This window comes from Mirounga angustirostris, unplaced genomic scaffold (genome assembly GCF_029215605.1).
Source record: "Mirounga angustirostris isolate CCGP_5_RB_7025 unplaced genomic scaffold, mMirAng1.0.hap1 SCAF_13, whole genome shotgun sequence".
Classification (NCBI taxonomy): Eukaryota; Metazoa; Chordata; class Mammalia; order Carnivora; family Phocidae; genus Mirounga; species Mirounga angustirostris.
The window spans coordinates 72,574,296-72,598,480 of record NW_026991721.1 but is presented as its reverse complement, the minus strand read 5'-3'; the positions used below and the strand labels follow the sequence as shown (position 1 = coordinate 72,598,480).

The 24,185-nt window shown below is 41.2% G+C and overlaps 1 protein-coding gene across 1 annotated transcript; it reads right to left on the bottom strand.

Annotated features, from left to right (window-relative positions):
• Positions 1-9,043: 9,043 nt before the first annotated feature.
• CUNH11orf97 (chromosome unknown C11orf97 homolog) lies at positions 9,044-23,602 on the bottom strand. Its single transcript, XM_045892711.1, has 3 exons — positions 23,455-23,602; positions 18,818-18,922; positions 9,044-9,222 (listed from the first exon to the last, which is right to left on the bottom strand). Exons 1-3 carry the CDS (start codon positions 23,600-23,602, stop codon positions 9,044-9,046), a joined length of 432 nt encoding a protein of 143 aa, XP_045748667.1.
• Positions 23,603-24,185: the final 583 nt, after the last annotated feature.

Here is a 24,185-nt window from a genome sequence, read left to right as displayed (position 1 = left end):
TATCTAAAGCAAATACTTGAAAACAACTTATTATGAAAAACTTTAAACATAAAAAAAGAAAAAATAGGGTGAACTCCAAATTCCTTGAGGATTCAACAATTGTTAAGATTGCCCACATATGCTTCTTTTAACCCCCTTTCTTTTATTTCTGATATGTTTTAAAGTAAGTCCTCTATGTTATATCATTTCACTCCTATATAAATCAGCGTTCATCTTTTTTTTTTTTAAGACTTTATTTATTATTTGACACAGAGACAGTGAGAGCAGGAACACAAGCAGGGGGAGCGGGAGAGGGAAAAGCAAGCTTCCTGCCGAGCAGGGAGACCGATGCAGGGAGCCTGATGCAGGGCTCAGATCCCAGGACCCTGGGATCATGACCTGAGCTGAAGGTAGATGCTTAATGACTGAGCCACCCAGGTGCCCCAATTCAGCGTTCATCTTAAAAATACATGGTATGGGGCGCCTGGGTGGCTCAGTCATTAAGTGTCTGCCTTCGGCTCAGGTCATGATCCCAGGGTCCTGGGATCGAGCCCCGCATCGGGCTCCCTGCTCGGCAGGAAGCCTGCTTCTCCCTCTCCCGCTCCCCCTGCTTGTGTTCCCTCTCTTGCTATGTCTCTGTCGAATAAATAAATAAAATCTTTAAAATATATATATATAGGCATTTTCTTACATAACCACAATACTATTATCAGACTGCAAATTTGACAAAATTGTCCCAAGACTTTCTAAAACACAGTCCAATTTTTTAACTAAATTTTTAAAATTAAAATTAAATCGTTCTCAATTGTCTCAAAGTTATCTTTTTTTTTTTTTTTAAGATTTTTTTATTTATTTGACAGAGAAAGACACAGCGAGAGAGGGAACCCAAGCAGGGGGAGTGGGAGAGGGAGAAGCAGGCTTCCGGCGGAGCAGGGAGCCCGATATGGGGCTCGATCCCAGGACCCTGGGATCATGACCTGAGCCAAAGGCAGATGCTTAACGACTGAGCCACCCAGGCGCCCCTAAAGTTATCTTTTTTTAACAGGGGTTGTTTGAATCAGTTATGTAAATAAGGTCTGAATGTTACATTTTGTCATTGTATCTGCTAAGTCTCTTTTTATCTCAAGTAGTCCCCCACAATATTTAAACTTGCGCAATTAATTGACTTGCACAAAAACTGGGTCAGCTGTTCTGCACTATGTTGCACCTTCTGGACTTGTCTTATGCCTGCCTGTGGTGTCATTTAACCCGTTCCCCATCTGTACTTCCTACGAAGAGAAGTTACCTATGTTTCGAGGACACTCAACTCTTTTGACAGGATACTCCTAGAAAGCTGTATGCTTCATGTTATGTCACATCAGGTGGCGCACGAGGTCTCATTTGTACCTGTGTGGCGTTAACAAACAACAATAAGCCCAACATGGAGTCCCTTGGGTCTGAGCCCCGCATCAGCAAACCAAGACTTCACATCTAACCTCATTGCAGTGTCTGCCTCTCCCAGGAATGTGACCTGCAACCACTCAATCCGGAATTACCCAGTGGGCACTAGCGAGGTCATCTGCCTGATAGACCCTGACCCTCCCCACAACAGGTGGCTATAAAATACTTGGAATGTGATAGTATTGTTATTTTTAAAAAAACCCAAACCTCCTTACGGTATGATTTCTATCTCTATAAAGATTTTAGTTGGAAAACAAATAATGTGTTAATAAGAGAAAACAGGGGATACATTTCTTTAAAAGTCAGACTAAGAAGTTGTCTTTCAAAAAAATGTTGTCCCATCTCATGCAACTAATAGTTTTTCCAGTCATTTTGGCTTTTTATTTTCTCCTTCTAATCTTATCATCTGTGTGGTTCACAGATACTTTTGCCATGACTATTTAACCAAATCAGGAAGGGGTGCGAGCCCTATAACATCAACTTACCCTACAGCAACTTCTTCAGCCTGAACTTAGAAAATTCAAGGACTTTTTGGGCCAGAAGCATATAAAATGAAAACTAAATGGGAGCAAGCTGCAAACATCTCTAGGGAAAAAAAAAAAAAATTTATTTCTGACCTTAGAAGGAATGCTTCTAGTATATTTCTTTTTTTAAAAAATATTTTATTCATTTATTTGTCAGAGAGAGAGCACAAGCAGGGGGAGTGGAAGGCAGAGGCAGAGGGAGAAGCAGCCTCCCTGCTGAGCAAGGAGCCTGATATGGGACTCGATCCCAGGACCCTGGGATCACGACCTGAGCTGAAGGCAGCAGCTTAACCGACTGAGCCACCCAGGCATCCTGCTTCTAGTATATTTCATCAAGTATTAAAGTGGGGATGCCTGGCTGGCTCAGTCGGTAGAGCATGCGACTCTTGATCTCGAGGTTGTGAGTTTGAGCCCCACATTGGGTGTAGAGGTTACTTAAAGATAAGATCTTAAAAAAAAGTATTAAAATGGCTATTGATTTAAGATGGCTATAAATTTCTATTACTTTAAAAAATGTCCTTGTGATTCTGGTTTTCAAAGAGTTTTTATTTTAAAAAATGCTTATTGAATTAAAAAAACAGCTGTATCATATAATAATTTTTTATTATTTTTTATTTTTAAGATTTTATTTGAGAGAGAGAGTGCAAGTTGGGGGAGGGGAAGAGGGTGAGGGAGAAGCAGACTCCCTGATGATCCCAGGACCCCGAGACCATGACCTGAGCCAAAGGCAGATGCTTAACAAACTGAGCCACTCAGGCACCCCTCATACAATAATTTTTAAAAAATCTTCCCCTATATTTGGCATTGAGATGTTTTCAATTATTCACTATACATAATGCTGGCATGAAAAACCCTGTACAGGAATCTACTTGGGAAGATGTACACTGGGGCAATGAAGAACAGAATTTAACCACAAAAGGAACCAGGCCCCAAAGTAGAATAAGGACAGAAATCCTAGCAAGGAAACAGAGCCATGTGATCAGTCCTTGGTGGTGGTAGCAGCCGATCAGGAAGTGAGAGGCTCAAGCAGAGCACCAGGCAGCAAGGTTGAGAATAAACAAGGGGGAGTTTGTTTATTGGGCAGGAGTAGAGTGGAAATGAGGAAGGAAATCCCAGTGTATGAGTTTGAAAGCCACACTGGTAGTTCAAGAGCAAACAGGACATCATTTCAACAGATGAATAAAAGTTGTACTCCCCACCCACTATACTTTTTGTGTGGCATCCTAATAAACATGCAAAAAAGATGATGGCAAGAATTTTTAAGAAGGTTGAGATTTTAGATGTATAAGAATAGTGAAGGCTTTACCCAACTCCAGGTGGTTTGGGGTGTTATATTTCTTGACTAATTTAAAATGTAATCTATTCAATTTTAGCCACAGCACCATTTTTGAAGTAGCCAGTGATGAGAGAGTTCCATAAACATGGTGGTGGCTGGAATTGGCTTATGTGTAGGATCTCGTCTAGTGTGTATTTACTAACTGGAAATTTTTATATTAAATCTGGAAAAGTTTGGATCTTGACTTAAGAGATTATTGACTGTTTCACAGTGTAAATATTTTTAAGTAGGGAAGGGACATACCCAGTCAACAAATCTTTGTTGACTTGACTTGATTTATTACATTAAAACTGAGAAATGAACTTGAGAAATGAGAACTGAAAGAAGTTTTAAGATGAACTTAGCCTAGAAACGAAGGAAAATGAAAGGTATATAACCAGGATACTGGGAAAAAGAATTTTTTAAGGGGACAGGAATAACTATTATGAAAGTTATATATAAAATGAAAAACTGAAAAAACACAAATGTCCAAACAATAGAGTGATAAACACAAAAATTTAGTACATATGATTTTTAAGTGTAATTATGTAAAGTTATATTTTAGAAAACACTAATTTGAAAAGATCTATGCACCCCTTGTTTATTGTAGTATTATTTACAATAACCAAGAAGCAACCTAAGTTCCATTGACAGATGAATGGATAAAGAAGTTGTGGTATATACATACAATGAAATATTACTCAGTCATAAAAAAGAATGAAATCTTGTCATTGTGACGATAGAGATGGACCTAGAGGATATTATGCTAAGTAAAATAAATTAGAGAAAGACAAATTCTGTATGGTTTCACTTATATGTGGAATCTAAAAAAGAAATAAAGCAAAAATAAACCTGTAAATACAGAGAACAAACTAGTGGTTGCCAGAGGGAGGATGGGTAAAATGGGTGAAGGGGAATGGGAGGTACAGGCTTCTAGTTATGGAATAAATAAGTCACAGGGTGAAAGGTAGAGCATGGAAATATAGCCAATGGTCAGGCGCCTGGGTGGCTCAGTCGGTTAAGCATCTGCCTTCGGCTCAGGTCATGATCCCAGAGTCCTGGGATCGAGTCCCACATTGGGCTCTCTGCTCAGCAGGGGGTCTGCTTCTCCCTCTCACTCAAATAAATAAATAAAATCTTAAAAAAAAAAAAAAAAGAAAGAAGGGCGCCTGGGTGGCTCAGTTGGTTAAGCATCTGCCTTCGGCTCAGGTCATGATCCCAGAGTCCTGGGATCGAGTCCCACATCGGGCTCTCTGCTCAGCAGGGGGTCTGCTTCTCCCTCTGACCCTCCCCCCTCTCATGTGCTCTCTCTCTCAAATAAATAAATAAAATCTTTAAAAAAAAAAAAAAGAAAAGAAAGAAAATATAGCCAATGGTATTGTAACACTGTTGCATGGTGACAGATGGGAGCTACATTTGTGGTGAGCATAGCATAATGTAGAGTTGTCCAATCACTATGTTGTATGCCTGAAACTAATGTACCATTGTGTATCAACCCTACTTCAACTGAAAAAAAAGTTCTATTTTAATGAATGGGAAATTGTATGATGTTAATGTATGTTAAATAATCATACATTATCTTCAAATAAATAAATTAGTAAATGAATTTGTAAATAAATTGTTGTTTTTTTAATTAAGTAGGCCCTGTGCCCAACAGGGGACTCGAACTCACAACCCTGAGATCAAGAGTTGCATGCTCTACCAACTGAACCAGCCAGGCACCTCTATTTGTTTTTGTTTTTGTTTTTTTTCAACGGATGAACGTAATTATACTATAGTGAAGGGTTAAGGTTTACAATGCTTACCTTGAAGTAAAGACTCAATAAACATGCCTTTGTTTTTACCATGTTTCACATATTTAATAAAATAAGCTAATTAGAAACCAATGTATTTCAAATGTGCCAACTAAAAATAAGTATAATATTCTTCTTCATTGTTTCCAGGTGCTTAGCAAACTTTACCAATAGTCCTTCATTGCCTTGGATTAATTTACAGATAGGAATTAATACCAATAATAAGAATATGCATTTTTTTATACATCTTAAACTGTGAAACAAGCTTGGATTCTCTGTTTTTCAGACATCAGGGGGAGGAAGTTTCTTCTCAGTGGAAAAATGTATTCATCTTATCCTAGAGTAAAGAAAATAGTGAACAAATCAGTAAGTTTTTACTTTGGGGAAATGCTCTTTAATCCCAACCCCATTTCAATCTAAATTTGATTTAATATTCCCAACAGTATTTCATTTGGTAGAGCAGAATATAAAAGCCACACCCATGTGATCCAGGTAACTAACGAACCCACTGCTCAGTCTTCCAGACCCGCATTGCTCAGAGTACAGTGTCCAGACTAGTCGTGTTGGCATCACCTGGGAGCTGGTTAGAAATGCAGAATCCCAGGGACACCTGGGTAGCTCCGTTGGTTAAGCATCCAACTCTTGATTTCAGCTCAGGTCCTGATCTCATGGGTTGTGAGATCAAGCCCTGTGTCGGGCTCCATGCTCAGTGGGAGTCTGCTTGAGATTCTCTCCCCCTTACCCTCTGACCTTTCCCCCACTTGTGTGCATGTGCGTGTGCATGCGCTCTCTCAAATGAATAAATAAAGCTTAAAAAAAAAAAAAAAGGAAGGGAAGAAAGAAACGCAGAATCCTGGACCCCACCCCAGACCTACTGTATCAGAATCTAAATCTTAGTAAGATACCCATATCATTTGTAGACACATTAAAGCTTCAGAAGTACTGGGCTAGACAACTTTAGTTGTTATATGCCACAGAACAAGAAGGAAATGATAGAAGAAAAGGAATAAAACTTGTTAGTATGATGAAGATAGCGGATGCTTCGCAGTTTCTAACAGCAATGTGTTTTAGAACTAAAATTAGATGATTGTGATTCTAATTTTCAATTTTAAATAATGTGTATTAAATGTTGGAAGAGTCACAACTACAATGACCATGTTGTTCATGAGAAAGAGGAAAAAAAGCTCAAGTGAACAGGAAAAAGGTGAGTGAGGACCGGCTGAGTTATCTAACGGAAGTATACTTTACGAGAGAAGTTCCTGGAAATATCGTAATCCATGGAAAACCTGTCTTTGAAAGCATCAGTTCTAAGGTGTATATACAATATATGCAACTTTTCATGATTGACACACTAAAATCAATAGGTTCCATCGCTGTTCCCTCTACTGTTTACATTCTGTTTAATTTGGCAGACTCAAATAGGGAAAACCATATACTTTTGTGGAGGGAGAGATTTATGTGGGTTAGCAGCAAGATGATTCTGAACATACAGTAAGCATCCAACATACACTTCTTGGTTTGTCATTCATTGGTCATTCTCGTGACAAAAAGGGATCAAGTACCTACTGTGCCAGGCGCCATGCTAAGTGCATGGTGTTAGTGGAAAGAGACATAGTTCATGCTTTCCTGGAGTTTCTGATAGTGTATGAATTACTGCTGATCAGTTTTTTAAAATTATCTGTGGACATTGTTCATCTATGATATTTCTGTGCCTCGCATCTACCTTTTTTGATAATGAGAAGTCTAATTCTTCATTATCAGTCTGATTCATGTAGATTGATCACATTGTGATTTGTACAGCAGATGGTAGGAGTTGATATGGCAAAATGCAGCTGATAACTTACAGAAATGAAGCTGAGATATATAACTATAGTAGTTATATATTATAATATGATCACTATTGGGGCACCTGGGTGGCTCAGTTGGTTAAGCATCCTACTCTTGATTTCAGCTCAGGTTATGATCTCAGGGTCGTGAGATCGAGCCCTGTGTTGGCCCTGGGCTGGGTGTAGAACCTGCTTAAGATTCTCTCTCTCCCTCTCCTTACCCTCCCACTCCTGCTCGCACACATATGTTCTCTCTCTCTCTCTCTCAAAAAAAAAAAGTTTATAACATGATCACTGTAAGTGCTTGACATGGGCTGTAGATAGAGGCCTGGAGGCTGCTAGGAAGGTAGTGTGGATGAGTAAAAATGAGTGGTAGCAATGAACAAGTCTCTCCTAAATTGTATGGATGAAAATAATGCAATTATGGTCAAAGTCAGACACGCATTTTTTAAAATCATACGTCCCCGCCTGGTGAATTGGGTCATCTATTGGAGTTTTATATCTTCACATGAAGGTAATTTGTTCTTCAAACCAGTCTTACAATACGGCATTTAGAAAACATTCATTTTTAAAATAAATAGGTTTGGGAGTTTTCTTGGAATGATGAATTTATCCACTATAATTAGAACCTGACAAATTGGGTGGAAAGTTGAAGTAAACAGCCCCCGATGGGCAAGAGGCCCAGACTTGAGTTGAATCAACCCTCACTTCAGGACACTGCTATCTTTGTGGATTTTGAGTGTAGTTGTTTCCCAGGATGGTTCCAACCCCACATTCCCTCAGCCCTGGCATTTGTGCAGGTTTAACTACCACCCCCACTGGTTCCGCCCTTGTTGTCCAGGGACTAGAAGTTACTGGAAGTTAAGAGCATTGTCTCAGAAGTCAGAGGGACACAGGTTTGTAGTTCTGGCCTCACCGCCTCCTAGATACAGGATCTTGAGTACATATTCTCCCTACTGAATTCAGATCTTAGAGGCTGCCTCCCAGGAGGCCCTTCTCCTTTGTGCCACTTTTTCTGAGCTCTCACCCCATTCCAGGTTCAACAGACTCCCCAGCTCTTGGGCACAGTTTGGCTCATAGAGGCAATAATATCTAGTGGTTAAAAGCCACTGGAGACCGGCTGTCTGGGTTCCGATCTCAGAATGTCCTTTCACTAGCTGAGTGGCTCTCAGTAGATTATTCAACCTTGCTGTGCCTCAGTTTCCTAATCTATAACACGAATTGTACCTGTTTCACATGATTCTTGTAAAGATTAAAGAGATCATTATACATGAAGAATCTAGAATAAGAAGTGTCATATAGCATTTGCTATTACGAGTCATTTCTTGGGTAAAATTATCCAAGCTTGGCATTTGCCCACTTCTCTATTCTCATTCTAGGGTAACCTCCCAACTGTAGAGCTACTTTTAGGATTTGTATACCCCATTTCAGGTCCCTAGAGTATCTGGACACTGCTTATGCTTCTATGCCAAGACCCCTGCGTTCTCCACATCCTGCCACCAATTTCCCGGCAGACACTGGTTATGACAGTGAGGAATGAGTAATATTTTGTTCCAACCTTTATGTCTGTGAGGAACAGTGCACTGGACCCAGCTGGGTGGCCTTTTACCTCAACTAGGGAGAAACTCGGGGAGCCCGGCAAAGTAGTTGCCTGACTCTTCCTTAATTCCCTCGTCTCCGTTTCCTCATTTCCATCAGTAAGCAAAGATCTGAAAAAAAGGGACAGTGCAAGATTCCTCCCCACCCAGGCTGGCTGTGTGCCAGAAAGGCTTCCTGCATAAAAAGTATAGAGTCCAGAGGGTAACTCAAGAGTATGAACTTCTGTTGTATCCGGGGGGAATTTGCTCAGCTGAACTGTTAACTGTTTGAGTTCTATAATGAGGTAATGTAGCTAAGCTAAAAGTAACTCAGGAGAAGCAAATCAAAAGAAGATTGCATCTTGGGGCGCCTGGGTGGCTCAGTCGGTTAAGCCTCTGCCTTCGGCTCAGGTCATGATCCCAGGGTCCTGGGATCGAGCCCCATGTCCAGCTCTCCACTCAGTGGGGAGTCTGCTTCGCCCTCTCCCTCTGTGCTCTCTCTCTTTCTCAAATAAATAAAATCTTAAAAAAAAAAAAAAGGAGATTGCATTGAGAACTTGAAATAAAGCATACACCACTGGGCTGTGAGCTAATCGGCGCACTCGGGGCTTTCAGTAGAAGTCAAGAGTATCAGGATCTTACTTCTCAGCCCTCCATGCCTCGAATAGTACTTGGCTTGTGGCAGCAAACTGTTTCCGCTCAGCAGTCCCGGCTTCAAGCCTCCCACGGGGAGATTCCTTTTAATGCTCCAAATCCCTTCCAGGGCCACTGTCAATATTTTCAGAAGCAAGATGACAATTATTAGCTGAGTTCCTTTTCAGCGCAACATCTTTTAGAAGTATTTACTGGGTGATTATTTTTTCAGTCATTTGGGTGGAAGTTGATTTTGTTTGATGAATCAAACCACCCAAGATCTTTAGCATTTGTTTAATCTTTTATTTCAGTTCATTCATTCAATTATTCCATAGGCAGTTAAGCCTCTACAGTGCTATTAGATCATTTAGCTGGCCCCTGAAGACATAGATGAAAAGTCAGTATAGAAACATATATAACAAAACACAAAAGGATCAGAAATAAATTAGTTAATATAGACACTTCATGCGGCCAGCCCTGATTCTAATTCCTCGAAATACAAATATTTCCAAAGAAAATATAACCAAAAGTTCATCATATACATTCAGCTATCACCTAAAAGACTGAACTAGATGCTATTTAATTGCCCCTTGAATGAAAACAACAAGCTCACTGGAAAACACCAGAGACAAATACTCGGGATGCAATGTCTATGCATTGATATGAAGCAAATCGTAGTCTTAAGTCCTGATACCATCCAGTAAGTATTGTTTTAGTGATTTTATTTGCACTGGATTATTCTCCATATCCTAAAAGCACTTATTTAGTTCTTGAGAGTCAGTTAACAACAATTTTCTTTTGGGGAAAATCTGTCATGTAGAAAACTGTGACCCAAGTCAAATAAGGTTATTCAGGTTAAATACATCGTTTTTACCATTTCTGAAGCTGCAAATTATGCCCAAATATTCTCCACAGATCTGAGGCCGCCTACTGGTATCCACACTAACATCTGATTCCTCCCCAAAGGATTCTGTACCGTGTAGTGGTTAGGGGCATGGTGTTTAGGGTCAGAAGGGATATGGATTTGTCTTTGCTTCACCACCTGCCAGTTGTATGGCTTTGAGCAAGTTATTGAACCCACCATGTCTCCGTTTCCTCAGCTTTGAAATGGGGATAATATCTAGCTTGAAGAATTATTATAGGATCTGGATGAAATGGATTTAAAGTGCTTTGCATTCAATAAATGGTAACTATTATTTTTATAGGGACAATGATTTTCCTGTCCAAGCATGGACTCAGATTCTGTTTCTGGAAGCAGAATCAATGAGCTGACTCACCAAGCGGAATGTCGATATTTGCCTCTTCCTCCCCACTCCTGAATGGAGTTAGCTGAAGGTATCTGGCAAAGTTCCTTTCTTCCCTCTCCTTCAAAGACCTTCAAGGAAGACTCCACAATCTCCTTCTGTCAAGACCTTACAAAGTTTAAGCTGTTCCTTATATCTAACCCAAATCTTTCCCCACCCTTCCAGCCAGTTTCCTCTTCTTCTATCCTGTCTAGAGACAGTAAAGAGCTGCTCTCCAGCCCCTGGATAATAGACTCTCAGATTTAGGAGTCCACCGATATTTATTAAATGCCTCCTGTGTACAACACCCAGTAAGAAACCAAGGAAATGGATTTAGATTTGTTCCACATTGAGAGAAGTTCTGGCAAACGGAAAACATTTTGACATCAGGAGGCAGAACTATGTAGAAAAACCACATTAAATTAGAAAAATTATACTAATCTAATCAAGTTGTGCTCTTTCAGATGCAATCTGGAATCCAGGAATATCTGGAAGTTTACAATTTAATAGGGAAAATACCTTAAATGTAAATGCAGATGCTCAGAAATGCATGAGAAAAATAAAAGCAAAATATAGTTATGTATAAGTATTTACTGTACTCAGGAATAGAGATTGCTGGAAAAAAACAGTGCTACTTTGATTTGATATGTTTGGGTGAAGAAGTTACAGAAGTGAGGGCGCCTGGGTGGCTCAGTCGTTGAGAGTGCCTTCGGCTCAGGTCATGATCCTGGAGTCCCTGGATCGAGTCCCGCATCGGGCTCCCTGCTTGGCAGGGAGCCTGCTTCTCCCTCTGACCCTCCCCCCTCTCATGTGCTCTCTGTCTCTCTCATTCTCTCTGTCTCAAATAAATAAATAAAATCTTAAAAAAAAAAATAAAAAATAAAAAATAAAAATAAAAAAAAGTTACAGAGGTGATATGTTCAACTGGAGAAAAAGAGGTCTGGAAAGAAGCACAAATGTCCTTGGAAGCACCTTCTTTAGAGAGAACTCCAACTCCCTCTGCTCTGGGCATGCGCATTCCAGGAGGAAGGAAGACGGGGGGGGGGGGGGAGGAGAGCCAGGAAGGCCACAGTGTCGGCGCACAACCTGCAAAGGGCGGCAGGACAAGAATAAAGCTCAGAGAAAGGAATTAAATCCCTTCTGGAAGCTCGGAATCTTCTGGAGAGTCTTCTCTCTTCCCTTCTCTGCCCCCAGCCCCTTCTACTCAGGGACCTTTCTAGGTGTGTTTTTATTCTGAAATGTAAAGTTACTAAACCATGATTTTATGCTAGACTTTTTTTTCCCAAGATTTTATTTATTTGACAAAGAGACACAGCCAGAGAGGGAACACAAGCAGGGGGAGTGGAGGAGGGAGAAGCAGGCTTCCCGCTGAGCAGGGAGCCCGATGCGGGGCTCGATCCCAGGACCCTGGGACCATGACCTGAGCCGAAGGCAGACGCTTAATGACTGAGCCACCCAGATGCCCCTTATGCTAGAAATTTTAGCCAGAGGGACCTGGCCTGGTCTTTCAGGGAAGGTAAGCTCACCCTTCAAAAATACTTTTGTTGCCTTCAGCTGTCTCTGATTCTGAGTAATGAACATTAGAACTTGAAAGGCCAGTTTAGAGCTTTATCATCTGTGTTTCCTTTGTGTAAACATGGTCAGAGATTTGAGCACAGGAAGAAAAATTTAAGTCATTTAAGTTTATCTTTGGTGACTTATACGTTCTGTAATTATCTTGACATGCCTTTGGTGTCTAGTAAATTCCCTTTATATTGTAGGTACACCAAATATTTTTGTTGAATGAATTAATGAATAACAAACATATCCACGCTTGTTGAGTGATGTTTTACATTTTCTAAATTGGTACTAAATGTAATAAATAAACCAGATTCAAAATTAAGTTTTTATGCATTCAGGGACATATAGGCACAAAGTCATGGATTTGGCAGGACACTTGAAATTCATTGAAAAAGGCGATGTTGTGTAAGAGAAAACTAGTAAATTTTATTAATCAAAATTTTTATGATTACTAGAACCTCTGCAGGTTTCAGCCAGAAAAATACAAAAGCCCTTGCAATTTGAAAACATTAAATTAAAACATAATTTCCACAGAGTCTTCTATAAAAGTTCTTAGAAATGTAGAAATAATTTTAAGATAAATGGTAAAAAGAAAGCAACAGTCTGATAATGCATGTCTCACAAGCTTACCTCTTTTTTTAAAAAGTTGTAAGGAGGGGAAAATCTCTAGGGAATCACTAAGAATATGTGAATGATGACGTTAGCTAAATTCTTCCTTATCCAGAAAGTTCCATAAGTGGCCCCAAATCCCATTCTCATCTGACGGAAGATTTGGTCAGAAAATGGCATTTGTTTGTCGGGATGTTGAGAACCTTTTTGAGCAGCTCCCAGACCCTGTCCTTATCTTGATAGGAATGTGTAAAGCCTCTGAAGGCTGTTCTACCTCCAGTTTGAAGCTAAACTGAGGCAGAACCTGGAAAAGATTGTGACAACCTTTCTTTTACTAAAGAGAATACTATTTGCTCTCAATACAATTTCAAATCTTCTTTCCTCACAGAAAACATAAGCTTATGTTTCAAAAGAGACTGGATAGCCCAACAGCTAAGAGCAAGGAGGTCAGCTTCTGACAAGCCTATTGCGCTGTGTGACAAAGGATAAGTCACCATACTCCCTGAGCCTCAGCATCCAGATCTGCAAAATGGGAATTATAAGAGTGCAGGGTCATTGCAAGGACTGAAAGAGATAATTTGTAAGAACTGTAAAAAATTAATAATAGTAGTATTAATTATTAATAATACCTATTATTATTACCACCATTATTGTGTATATATAGAGAGAGACACCCTCCACCTACCCCTACCCCTCACCCCAGCCTCCAGTCCTTCTCACTGAGCCCATCTATCTCTCTATCAGGAGCCAAGAGGAATCCAAATCCTAGAGGAGAGGGCTTAGTGGCCTGGCAGCCCATTTTTCCTGTGGCCACAGATGCCATTCCCTAGACCCAAGTATTGGGTAACAACAGCTCAGAACACCTTGGCCATGTCAATATCTTCACAGCTCTTATTAACTGTTGTCACAACACAACCACAAGAACAAGTAGGATAGCTCATTTAGCTGAAGGTCCCAGAAGACCAACAGATCTTTTGCCTGAGTCCCCATTTGCCCCCCAAACAAAAATATCCCAGAAGAAATGTTATGTTTGCTCTGTTAAACGTCCATAAAAGCTAATTAATGAATCTCAGACTTTTGACTTATTTCATTCAACCCAAGAAAAAGACAACTTTGATCTTACACCACTTTCATTCAGCCAAACGAAAACGGGAAAAGCACAGAAAGAACTGAAGTCCACTGCTTCTGGGCACTTCCACGATTGTCCTAATTAGCTCAGTCAGAAAGAAAACATGCTTGATTTCAGTTGCTTAACTTCAGACAAATCCCCCCTCCTAATAGATGATATAAGCTCTTCGGTAAGTTCACCCATACTTTGCTACGGGGCCCAGTGTTTTGGTGCTTTATCAATGGTTGAGGAAAAACCCAGTCTGGACACTTACTGAAATCTCATTTTCATCATCAGATTGTTGTGAGAGAATGTGGACTTGAGAGTTTAAAAATTCAAACAAATCCAGTTAATGCATACATTGCTGTAAATTTACGCTTGGACACATGCCTATACCTTGGGGTCCCTAGAATTTAGATAGACTTGGGTATATCGAAAAAATAGTATATATTGTTTATCTATAGTCACAAAATCAATATATATATAGAAAAGCCAGGCAGGTAATATAAGTAAGTAAAGCAGGCCAGGGCTAAGAAATAATTGGCTCTCCTACTTCTTCTATCTTTTTCCACTTTTGTTGGAGACATGGATACCAGAGAAACACATTCTTTCCTCTTTCCACCATGAGAGGAGGAAGTCTGCAGTGGAAGTGTGAACATGAATAGTTTGGGATATGCCCCACCTGGCTGGGGACCTTCATGTGGATGGGTAACAGCGTGGGCAGACCAGCTAGGGCAGCGTAAGCCGACTCCAGTCCCTGTGCCATGTGTGAATGTCAACTTGGCTATCACATCGTTCTTTCTCCTCCTCCCCTCCCTCTTCACGCAAGATAATCTAGAAATCTAGATTCGTATGTAAAAAGTCCTAATTTATTAAATGTTGACGACTGATTCATATATTTAAAAAATATAATTCAGAACAAATAAATTTGTCTATTTGTTTGCAAGATGAGCCTGGCATAGGGGTCAACCGTTTGGGATCCTGAGCCAAACTAAGATACCCCTGAGAGCCTAATTAAATGCAAGACATGGTAATCTGGAGTGGGTATGAAGGATGGCTCTGTGGTTTTGAACTTGGCCATTATGCCATGTCATGCATTTGGATGGGTGATATATAGGAAGGAGTAAGTCGAGGAGAGGTATGAGTTTCATTTTGGACATATTGATCTTGAGTACTTATAGGACATCCAGTAAGAGAAATTGAGCCTGGACACACAGACTTCAGACACAGACACATCGTAGTGAGGCAGTGGTAGAAACAATGTGAATGGCTGAGATGATCCAGGGAGAGCCAATGGAACAAGATTAGAAGACTGTGGGTAACACCCTGGTAGGCATCAATATTTGGGGATGAAGGTGAGTGAAAAGAAGTTCTCAATGGAGGATGAGAAGGAATATCCAAAGAAGAGAACAAGGATATTTAGTGTCAAGGAATTTGAGGAAAAAACAAAGTTTAAGGAGAACCATCAATTATGTCAAGTAGTGCAGAAATCTCAAGCCAGCCAAGGGCAGAACAGGACCCACGGGACTTGGTCATAATATGTCACTGGAAATACTATAGTGCACAGAATGCCAATGGGATTTGGGATCAGACCTGAGTTTGGAATCTGGTTTTGCCACTTACTTAACGCATAACCTTGGACAGTAGAAACCTCTCAAAATCTCAGTTTACTCATCCATAAAATGGGAATCTTAATACCTAAATCACATGGCTTTCATGAGGATTCTTAGTAAGCAAAATAAAGCCCCTGTCCTCATGTAGCTTATGTTCTTGTGAGACAGATAGTCAATAACAAAGTATACAGACAAATATATAATTTCGAAGTAGTGATTAAAAAAAGGCAGAAAGAAGAAAGTGGTATAAAAGATTAGAGTAATTGGGAGACAAGGTAGTTTCTACTTTAATCTGGTAGAGAGGTTACTTCTGAGAAGACATTTGAGCTGAAACTTGAAGGAAGAGGGAGAAAGACAGGGGAAGTAGAAAGGTTCTGAGGTGAAAATGGGTTTGGCATGTTCCAGAACATTAAGGAACATTAAGGAAACCCGTATGGCTAAAGTGGGGTGGGAAAGTATAGGAACTGAGTTCAGAAAGGTGAGCAGACCATACAAGGGGACTGAAATCTAGACTAAGAATCACAAAGAGCCATCGGAGGGCTTTGAACATGGAGGTGGTATACAATGACTTATGTTTTAAGAGACTCCTTTGGGTTCTGTGCAGAAAATGGACTGTGGGGACAGCAGTAGAAGGTGCTAGAGGATGCTACTGCTGAGCTTGTAAGAGATGATGGGGGCTTGGACAAGGTTGCAGTTGGGGAGATTTAGGATGTATTTCCAACACAGATTTGACAGGATTAGCTGAGGGACTGGACATGAAGTTTGAAGATTTGACTTTTAGGTGTTTGGCATAGTGAATAGTGATGTCATTTCCTGAGATGGGGAAGAGCTGTTGAAGAGCAGTATAGAATAAGAGTTCTGTTCTGGACATGTACAGTGTGAGAGGCCTAGTAGACATCCAGGTGGGAAGTTAAGTAGGCTTTTGAGATTTGAGGGGGAAAGCAGAGGCTAGGGATATAAATTTTGGAGTCATTAGCACACAGGGCTAGATGTGATCACTCAGGGAGTGAATATAGATGGAGAGAAGAGCTTGTGACTGAGCTCCCCACAGTTTAGAGGTGAGGAGAAGGGAGAGCCAGCAAAGACGACAGGGAGTCGTACCAGCAAAACCAGGAGATTTGAGCATGCTGACCTGGAGGCTAAATTGACAAAGTGTTTTCAAAGGGAAGGAGTAAACAATTATGTCAGATGCGACAGAGAAGTTCAGTTTGATGAGTTTCTGGATTGTATTAGACTTTCAAAATCATTGGATTTGACCTTCAACAGGAAGGTCATTCACCATCTGGAAAAGAACGGTTTGCCTGGGCTCATGGAAACCAAAGCCTATTTGCAATGGGTGGAGGAGTAAACAATAAGTGGAGAAGTGGAGACAATGGTTCTAGGGTACTTAACATCCAGGAAGAGCTGCCGTCGGAGACATACAAGTCCCTAAAAGTTTTATGCAGAATTCTGCGTGTCTGTACAAGCTGTGTTCTCCAGAAAGAGAAGCCCCAGCTCCCATCATATATTTAAAGGACCATGTCACCAAAAATCCTGCAATAGAAAATTCAGTGGCTGGCCCAGAGCTGCCAATGCCCTGAGAGTAAGCAGGAGGCGTGGCACCCCCTCTAGGTGCTAGCTCCCTGCTGTGGCCAAGGACACGGGGCATTCAGCCTTTTAAATTTTTTTTTAAGAACAGAAAAAGAAAAAAAAATTAGTAGCTTTTTTTCCATAAGTAAAGCCCCTTTAAAACTTAACCTTACAGAATCTACTCTCAGCTTTAAAGGATTTTCAAGGCTAAAAGAGCACCTCTGTGTGACCTCTGGTGGATGTTATGAAAACGCAGGCCAAGCATTTCCATTTTATAGGAAGGACATTTGAAAAGATTGCTTAGAAAAATCAATTTTTATAATCACTTAGATTGTCTAACAACCAAGCGTATCCAATAAGAATAATACATCATCTAATTGGTATATAAATGATAAATTTTTATAATTTATTTATTTATTTATTTTTTAATATTTTATTTATTTATTTAACAGAGAGAGAGACAGCGAGAGAGGGAACACAAGCAGGGGGAGTAGGAGAGGGAGAAGCAGGCTTCCCTGCAGATCAGGGAGCCCGATGCGAAGCTCGATCCCAGGACCCTGGGATCATGAACTGAGCCGAAGGCAGACGCTTAACAACTGAGCCACCCAGGCACCCCTAAATTATAAATTTTTAAGTGTATAAATGAAAGTAAGCCCAGAATAGAATAGTATAAGACTTAAATTTTTTTCTAACCACTAGGGGAATAGTACGTATAGGCTGGGGTTCGGAGACACAATTCAGTAGGTCATTCTGCATCTGTTCACAGAGTTCAAAATAAACTCTATATTTTCCTTCCAGACACAGTCTGAATAAAATTGGCCATTTTGCTGGTCTCTCCTTTTGTAAGAATGGGCAATACAGAAGGCCTAACATGCGTTTGCATGGCTGGTTTTGCAATGGAAAGTGAGCAAATACGTCAGAGTCGGGAAAAAAAATGCACTTCTAGGCCTGCAGCATCTGCTCTCAGGAATCCTTAGAGAATTTGAGCCCTAGCTGCTGGGTATTCAACAGTGCTCCTCCTCTGCAGAAAATGTCAAGTTCTCTGAGTACAGAAGTCACGTGTTACAGTTCTTTTCTTTCTTCAGGAATGCTGGTGCCTAAGAGGTTTGCAATAAAAAACTGATGATTTGAAAAGCGTGAAATGTGCGCCTTGTAATCATTGAAAAGGAATCATGAAAATGAGGGGCTCTAGTAGTTTCAAAATAACATCTGTAGGGGGGGTGCCTGGGTGGTTCAGTTGGTTAAGCGTCTGACTCTTGACTTCAGCTTGGGTCTTGGTCTCAGCGTTGTGAGTTCAAGCCCCATGTTGGGCTCCATGCTGGGCATGGAAAAAAATCTGTGAGGGATTCTGGGCTTCTAGACCATATCTTGTCTCAAATGAACTATCAATGCCCAGACATTTAACCCATAAACTTCATGTAAATACAATAAAATCCTTGGATGATTTGACCTATTTAAATGACTTCGATTCTTCTGGGTCAGTGATCTTCAGTTTGGGTCCCTGGACCATCAGCCTCAACACCAACTGGGAACTTGGTAGAAATGCAAATTGCCGACCCCCCTCCCAAGAACTACTGAGCCAGTGACTCTAGGGATGGTTCCCAGCAATCTGCTTTTAACAGGTTCCCGGGTAATTCTGATGAAATCCAAATTTTGGGAACCACTGTTACTGGTCACACCTATATTGATAAAGATTGAAGATATTACTGTGCTTTTCTTGGAAAAAATTCTACTTCTTATTGAATAGAAATAACTCCACCAAAAACATGGGATAGCAATGTAGATACTGATACCTATAGCTACTTTTTGTAAATATAAGCTTATTTGGACACAGGCAAAATAATTATAAAATTAGCTCAAGAATTTCCCAAGTATCCATTTTTCTTTTGATAGTCATGGTTTTGTAATAAATAAAATAATCATTCTACCATTAAATAGGTAATTTCATATTCATTTCAGAAATATACTTCATTTGTCATGGAGATTACCTGCAGGTGGATTTTTAATGCGGCACTCATCTCTTTTAATATAAAGTTCTTCTTCTAGTACTTCCTTAATTCTCTTATGTGGCTCAGAATATAAGAATTTCTTCCCTATAAAGACATTAATAAAATTGGTTATTTATCATAAATTATGCCAAACTTTCTAGCCATTATACCTACATGAATAACGATTTCTTAAAAAGACACATCCCTCCATACAAACAGCAGATGATTCACCCTATTTTGGAAAGATCCCTTTTTGGTTCTTTTGGGACTTTACACTTTCACATAATTCCTGAACTTTTGTGGTAAGTTTCAGATACCTGTTTTAGGTGTTAGGAAGAAATATACGGAGTTTCCTTCATTTGCTTCAAGAAAACTCATTTATTCGATAAATCCTTATTAAGGACCTACTCTGTGCCAGGTGCTGGGCTAGGGACAGAGGACAAGCAATGAATAAGACAGATGTGCCCATGGAGCCTACAATCCAGCTACATAACACAGAACAACCTCAGCCTTATTTAGTCATCATTTTGAGAGGTAAACGTGAATTGTAGTAGTGAATCACTTATGGACATACGACTTTTTCCTGGTCTCTAAGCCTGGCCCTATAGGACATCACTGGTATTGTGGAGGCCTGGCTTATTTGTTCTAAGTACCTTAGCAATATTTCTTCTGCTCACCCCCCAGAGCTCTTTGCTACCTGACACTGTCACCCCCATTTCTCCTGTCAGCCCCTCTCTCTTGCTTTCTGGGCTTCATCGTGGCCCTTCTGTCCATTCCCACATCAAAGCCTATGTACATTCTATTTTGTGCCTGAACTGCCTTTCTCCTAGTATTTTTGCCTGGGTAACTTCTACTCAAATTTCAATCCTAGGCTTAAGGTTGGTTCTCTGGGGAAGCTTTCCCTGACTCTACAATCCTCAAATGTTCCTGGATACTTTTTTAGCATAGGACTCTCCTCTTTTCCTTCATTTCATTTATTGCAATTTGTATATGGCCTCATTTGCTTTATATGCCATTATTTATGTAACTATTAGTTGAATATATGTCTTCCTTATCAGACCATAAATACCATTGGGCAGGGATGTTTTCTGTTTAGTTCATCAGAGTCTTAGAGCAGAATCGGGTGTAATAATAGACCAAATGTGTGTCCAAGTAGAACTCAGCATTGTTAAATTAGATGGAGCTCAAAGACTATTCTTGTGCATGAATGCCAATGCCGCCTTGTGAATGTCAGGGAACCAGTGGTTAGTTCTAGTCTTAATACTCAAAAGCTCAATGCAAGGAACCATGGAAAACCTAACCAACCCAATACTTTAGCTATTTAAGATGTGACTTTAAACTCACAATGGCAGGTGCCTCATCTTTCCCAGACTAACCAATAAAGAACGCAAGTGAAGAGCTTTGACTTGTGTACTGACCAGCCCAAAGGGGGTAAGAGACCACTGCTGTGGTCCTGGGTCACTCCTGGTCAGGAAGACTCAAACACACCTTCAGACACAAACAAGGTAGAATTAGATACTTTCTGTGTCTCATTTTTGTTTCCCAAAAGTTAGGAGACATATGAACACGAGGTGGGGGTTAGCTTTACTCAAGCTTAACTTTGGTTTAAACTTTTTTGGCTAAATCATGATTCTAAGGCAGAAAAGGGTTTAAGAAACATGGTTAAGAAGGAAGAAAATCCTGTAACAGTTCAGTAGAACAGAAGAGATCACCTTCTCTAAGTTCAAGTCTCTTGACGAATTTCAGCCCTGCTGTTGTAAGAATTTACAGAGGAAATCACTAAAGGTTTTGAGGAACTGTGAAAAATTAGAGTAGCAAAGAGCTTAGTATAGGCAAGTATTCCCCGCTCCAAGAAGGAAAGAAGGAAGGAAGGAAGGAAGGAAGGAAGGAGGGGAGGGAGGGAGGGAGGGAGGAAGGGGGGAGAGAAGTAGGAAGGAGAGAAGGAAAGAAGGAAAAAAAATTCTACAAACTCTAACATAGCAGCTTGATGTTGATCTTCACCAACATTTGAGTGGGTTAGCCAACAGGTGGCTTTGAGTACAGATAATGAGGAACAGTGATCATCACTAAGTGTTAAGGACTACTAAGAACAATATTATTCCAGATTGAACTGCTCTCTTTTGTTAAGAGCTAATAACAATTGCTATAATTTATTGAATGCTACCATACATATATTATTAGCATCCTACATATATTATTTCTCTTTTTCAAAATCATTCTATGGGCAGGTATAATTATTCCTATTTTATAGTTGCAAAAGTAACTCTCAGAAATCACAAAACTAGTCATAAAAATTAAAAGCCATGCCTACCTGACTCCCCCAAACCCAAGTTACTAAACTAACTAGATTAGGAAGATGTCATAGCCACAATGCATCTGCATTTCAGCAAGGCATTTGATAAAGTGTATTTGTAGGAGGCAGAACACCCATGCCGAAGATGCTGAATGACATTCCAGAGACTCTCCTTGGAACTGTTGGAAGTACCACCTAGTTTGCTAATTTGGATATGGAGAGGAACTGCCTACTCACCGATTGTGAGAATGGCACAAACTTGCTGAATGGCAAACTTAGGACTCAAAGGGCTGCTTCTGTACTTGGAATGGAGTGCTAAAATTCATAGAATGGTACTGATAGGGATAAATATAATGACTTGTATTTAGGATGAAACAAATTAACTGCATAAATAAAAGATAGAAAAAGCCTGGATCAAATGTTTTCGATTGGACAACAGGGGAAAAAGAAACTAAGGATGTCATAGACTGCATTTGTTATATCTATTAATAATATAATGTGCCTGCCAAAACAGCTAATTGATTCTGGGTCCATTTAATAGAATTAGAACGTTCAGATCAAGGGAGGTTATAGTCCCAGCATGTTACCCTAACCTGATCATACCTAGAATACTGGATTCAGTGGTTTAATAAACTGGAGAATGTTGGAAGAGGTTAGCCAGGATGGGGAGAGTGCTACAAAGTATTTTAAAGATGAGCCTGAAGTCTATGAAGGATTTGGTGGCTGTTCAAATAGCCACCTTCATAAAATTCAAGGATGTTTTACTGGGAAAGGCCCATATTTCATCTGTGTATATTTCAGATCAGATCTATGATTAGGGAGTAGAAGCTACAGAGAGACAGAAGACTTGCCCAGAAAACATTTGACAATCGAATGGGTACTTAATGTGCGTGTGAATAGCCTGGCTCTACTCAGGCTGAGGCCCTAGAAGGAGGTTCTCTGGGAGGCTGAGGCAAGAGTGCTCTATGCCCTGACCCTGACTTTCTGAGGTCCTCAAAGTTTGGACACATGCCTTAATTCATCACTCACTTTTCCGCAACTTGCCCAGTGCCTGGCATGCAGTAAGGATTCAGTATTCGTTGAATGGATGAGTGAATGATTAATTCCACCTTTTACTCCTAAAGAACTCCAGAGGACTAAAGAACCTTTCATTTCTAGCATCTTTAATGGGAAAATTCCCAGACAGAATTTGAAGTTGGAGTAAGAACTTACTTAAATATACCAAATACTTAAATATACTGGATTTAGTTGCCCCGAGTAAGGCCTCTGCATGCTGTTGATAATCAAAGGAATGGGGGAATGGCCCTTTCTCTAGGAGACACTGGTTCTGCAGCTCCTTGATGAGGAGTCCTGGGAGCAGGCTGTGTGGCCCCCTGAGGCAGGGGGGCTGAGCCGCTTCAGCCACACCCTCCCTCCTGGGGTCTGCCGGGCTACACAACCTGAGGCTGGTCTCTAGAGAGGCAATCAAGGAGGCGATGCAGAAGGGCCAGAAACTGCGGGCATTCCTCATTGGCCTATTATTTTCCCCATCATCATTCCTTAGCACTTCCTGAAAACCTGTAGAGTACAAGGGACTGTGAAATATAAATTCATGGAACAATATGGATGAGCGCAGAGGCCTGGAGCAGACTCCAGCTTCAGCCATGTTGGTTGTGACTCTGGACCAGAACTGCCTTTACTCACTTGAATATTGTTTGTGTGTTTGGCAGGGCAAGGAAGGAAACCCTTGTGTTAAAATGTGGCCTGTCATTCTGAGATTCTAAAAGTATCAGGTAGTGATAACTGATGAACTGAGAGTCCAAGACAGGTGAGGTTTAGCGTTTTAAGTACTTCTCCCGCATTGACTGAGTCACTGTGAGCAAGTCACTTCATTTCCCCCAGTCTAAACCTCAGTTTCCTGGTCTGTAAAATGAAGGAATTGGCAAAAATGAGCCACATGTTTCTCTCTCTGTGTGTATATTTATGCATATTATAAATGTTTATACATTTTATATTTTATTATATATAAATTCAAATTTATATATTAGATTTTTATAATTACACGCACACATACACACACTTTTTTTTTTTTCCCCAGTACCTTCCAGGTCAATGCCACTACCTATCAGGTTGGAGGCTACCTGGGCTCAGGCAGCCTTTGGTGAAGGCGGCTTTGGGGAAATGGACCGGGTGGGTGCTTTCTGCCCCAGCGCCATCACCACCTCTGCCTTTGCCAAAACTGCAGCTCTGTCCCTTCCCTCCACACCTTCAGCGAGTCTCACTCCGGTTCCCCCGCTTCCCCTTCCACGCGTTCGACACGCCCCGAGTCCCTGCGCGCACGGTGCGCGACCGGAGGGGAACTCACACTGTTTGCAAGACGCCTGGGGGCCGCCGCCGCCGAGCTCCCCGCGCGCCCCGCACCCCAGCCCGGCAGGCGGCCGGGGCTGCTCCTGGTCTCCGCCCGCCTCCGGCACCGCCACCGCGCCCACCACCACCGCTTCTTCCCGCCTCATGCCGCGGGGGTCTTCTTCGCAGCCGGGGGCCCGCTGGCGTTCTCGGCTCCGCCGCGGGCTGCCTGGGAACGCGCGGCGTCGCCGGTTGCCATAGTAACTGCGGATCCTCGCTGACCCTGGCGCTCGCAGCTTGCGGCTCCCAGGCCCCAGGGGTCCCGCGCGCCCGGGATGGAGCTGAAGGTAGGGAGCTGCGATCACCCCTCTCCCCCTTAAATTACCCCCCGCCCCCGGCCCAAACAGCCCAATCTCAAGGTCGTTTCTCACTCCAACGGCGCAGGAGTAGCTTTGCTATTCCCAGGTAGGGACACCGAGATTCAGAAAAGCTACGGAAATTGTCCGAGGTCACATGGCCCAAGAATAGATCACCACCTGGTACAGGTAGAGGTGGGAGCAGGTACTAGACAGGTGAGTGCAAGGTAAGGTCGCTAGTTCCACACAGCGTTGTGCTCCTCGTGCCCCACTCCCTTCTACACACAACGTGATCTAATAAGTGAATGCTGAGGATCCCAAACTTTTGGATCAAGGTTTTGTATTTATTTATTTGTCAGAGAGAGAGAGTGTGTGTAAGCAGCGGGAGCAGCAG

What these genes read in the sequence shown, in the direction of transcription:
- CUNH11orf97 (XM_045892711.1), bottom strand. Translation starts at nt 23,602, where the DNA reads ATGAGGCGGGAAGAAGCGGTGGTGGTGGGCGCGGTGGCGGTGCCGGAG. An exon ending in CCAGGCGTCTTGCAAACAGT is followed by an intron (nt 18,923 to 23,454) that starts GTGAGTTCCCCT and finishes ATGTCTTTATAG; the next exon opens with GGAAGAAATTCTTATATTCT. An exon ending in CATTAAAAATCCACCTGCAG is followed by an intron (nt 9,223 to 18,817) that starts GTAATCTCCATG and finishes AAATATTGACAG; the next exon opens with TGGCCCTGGAAGGGATTTGG.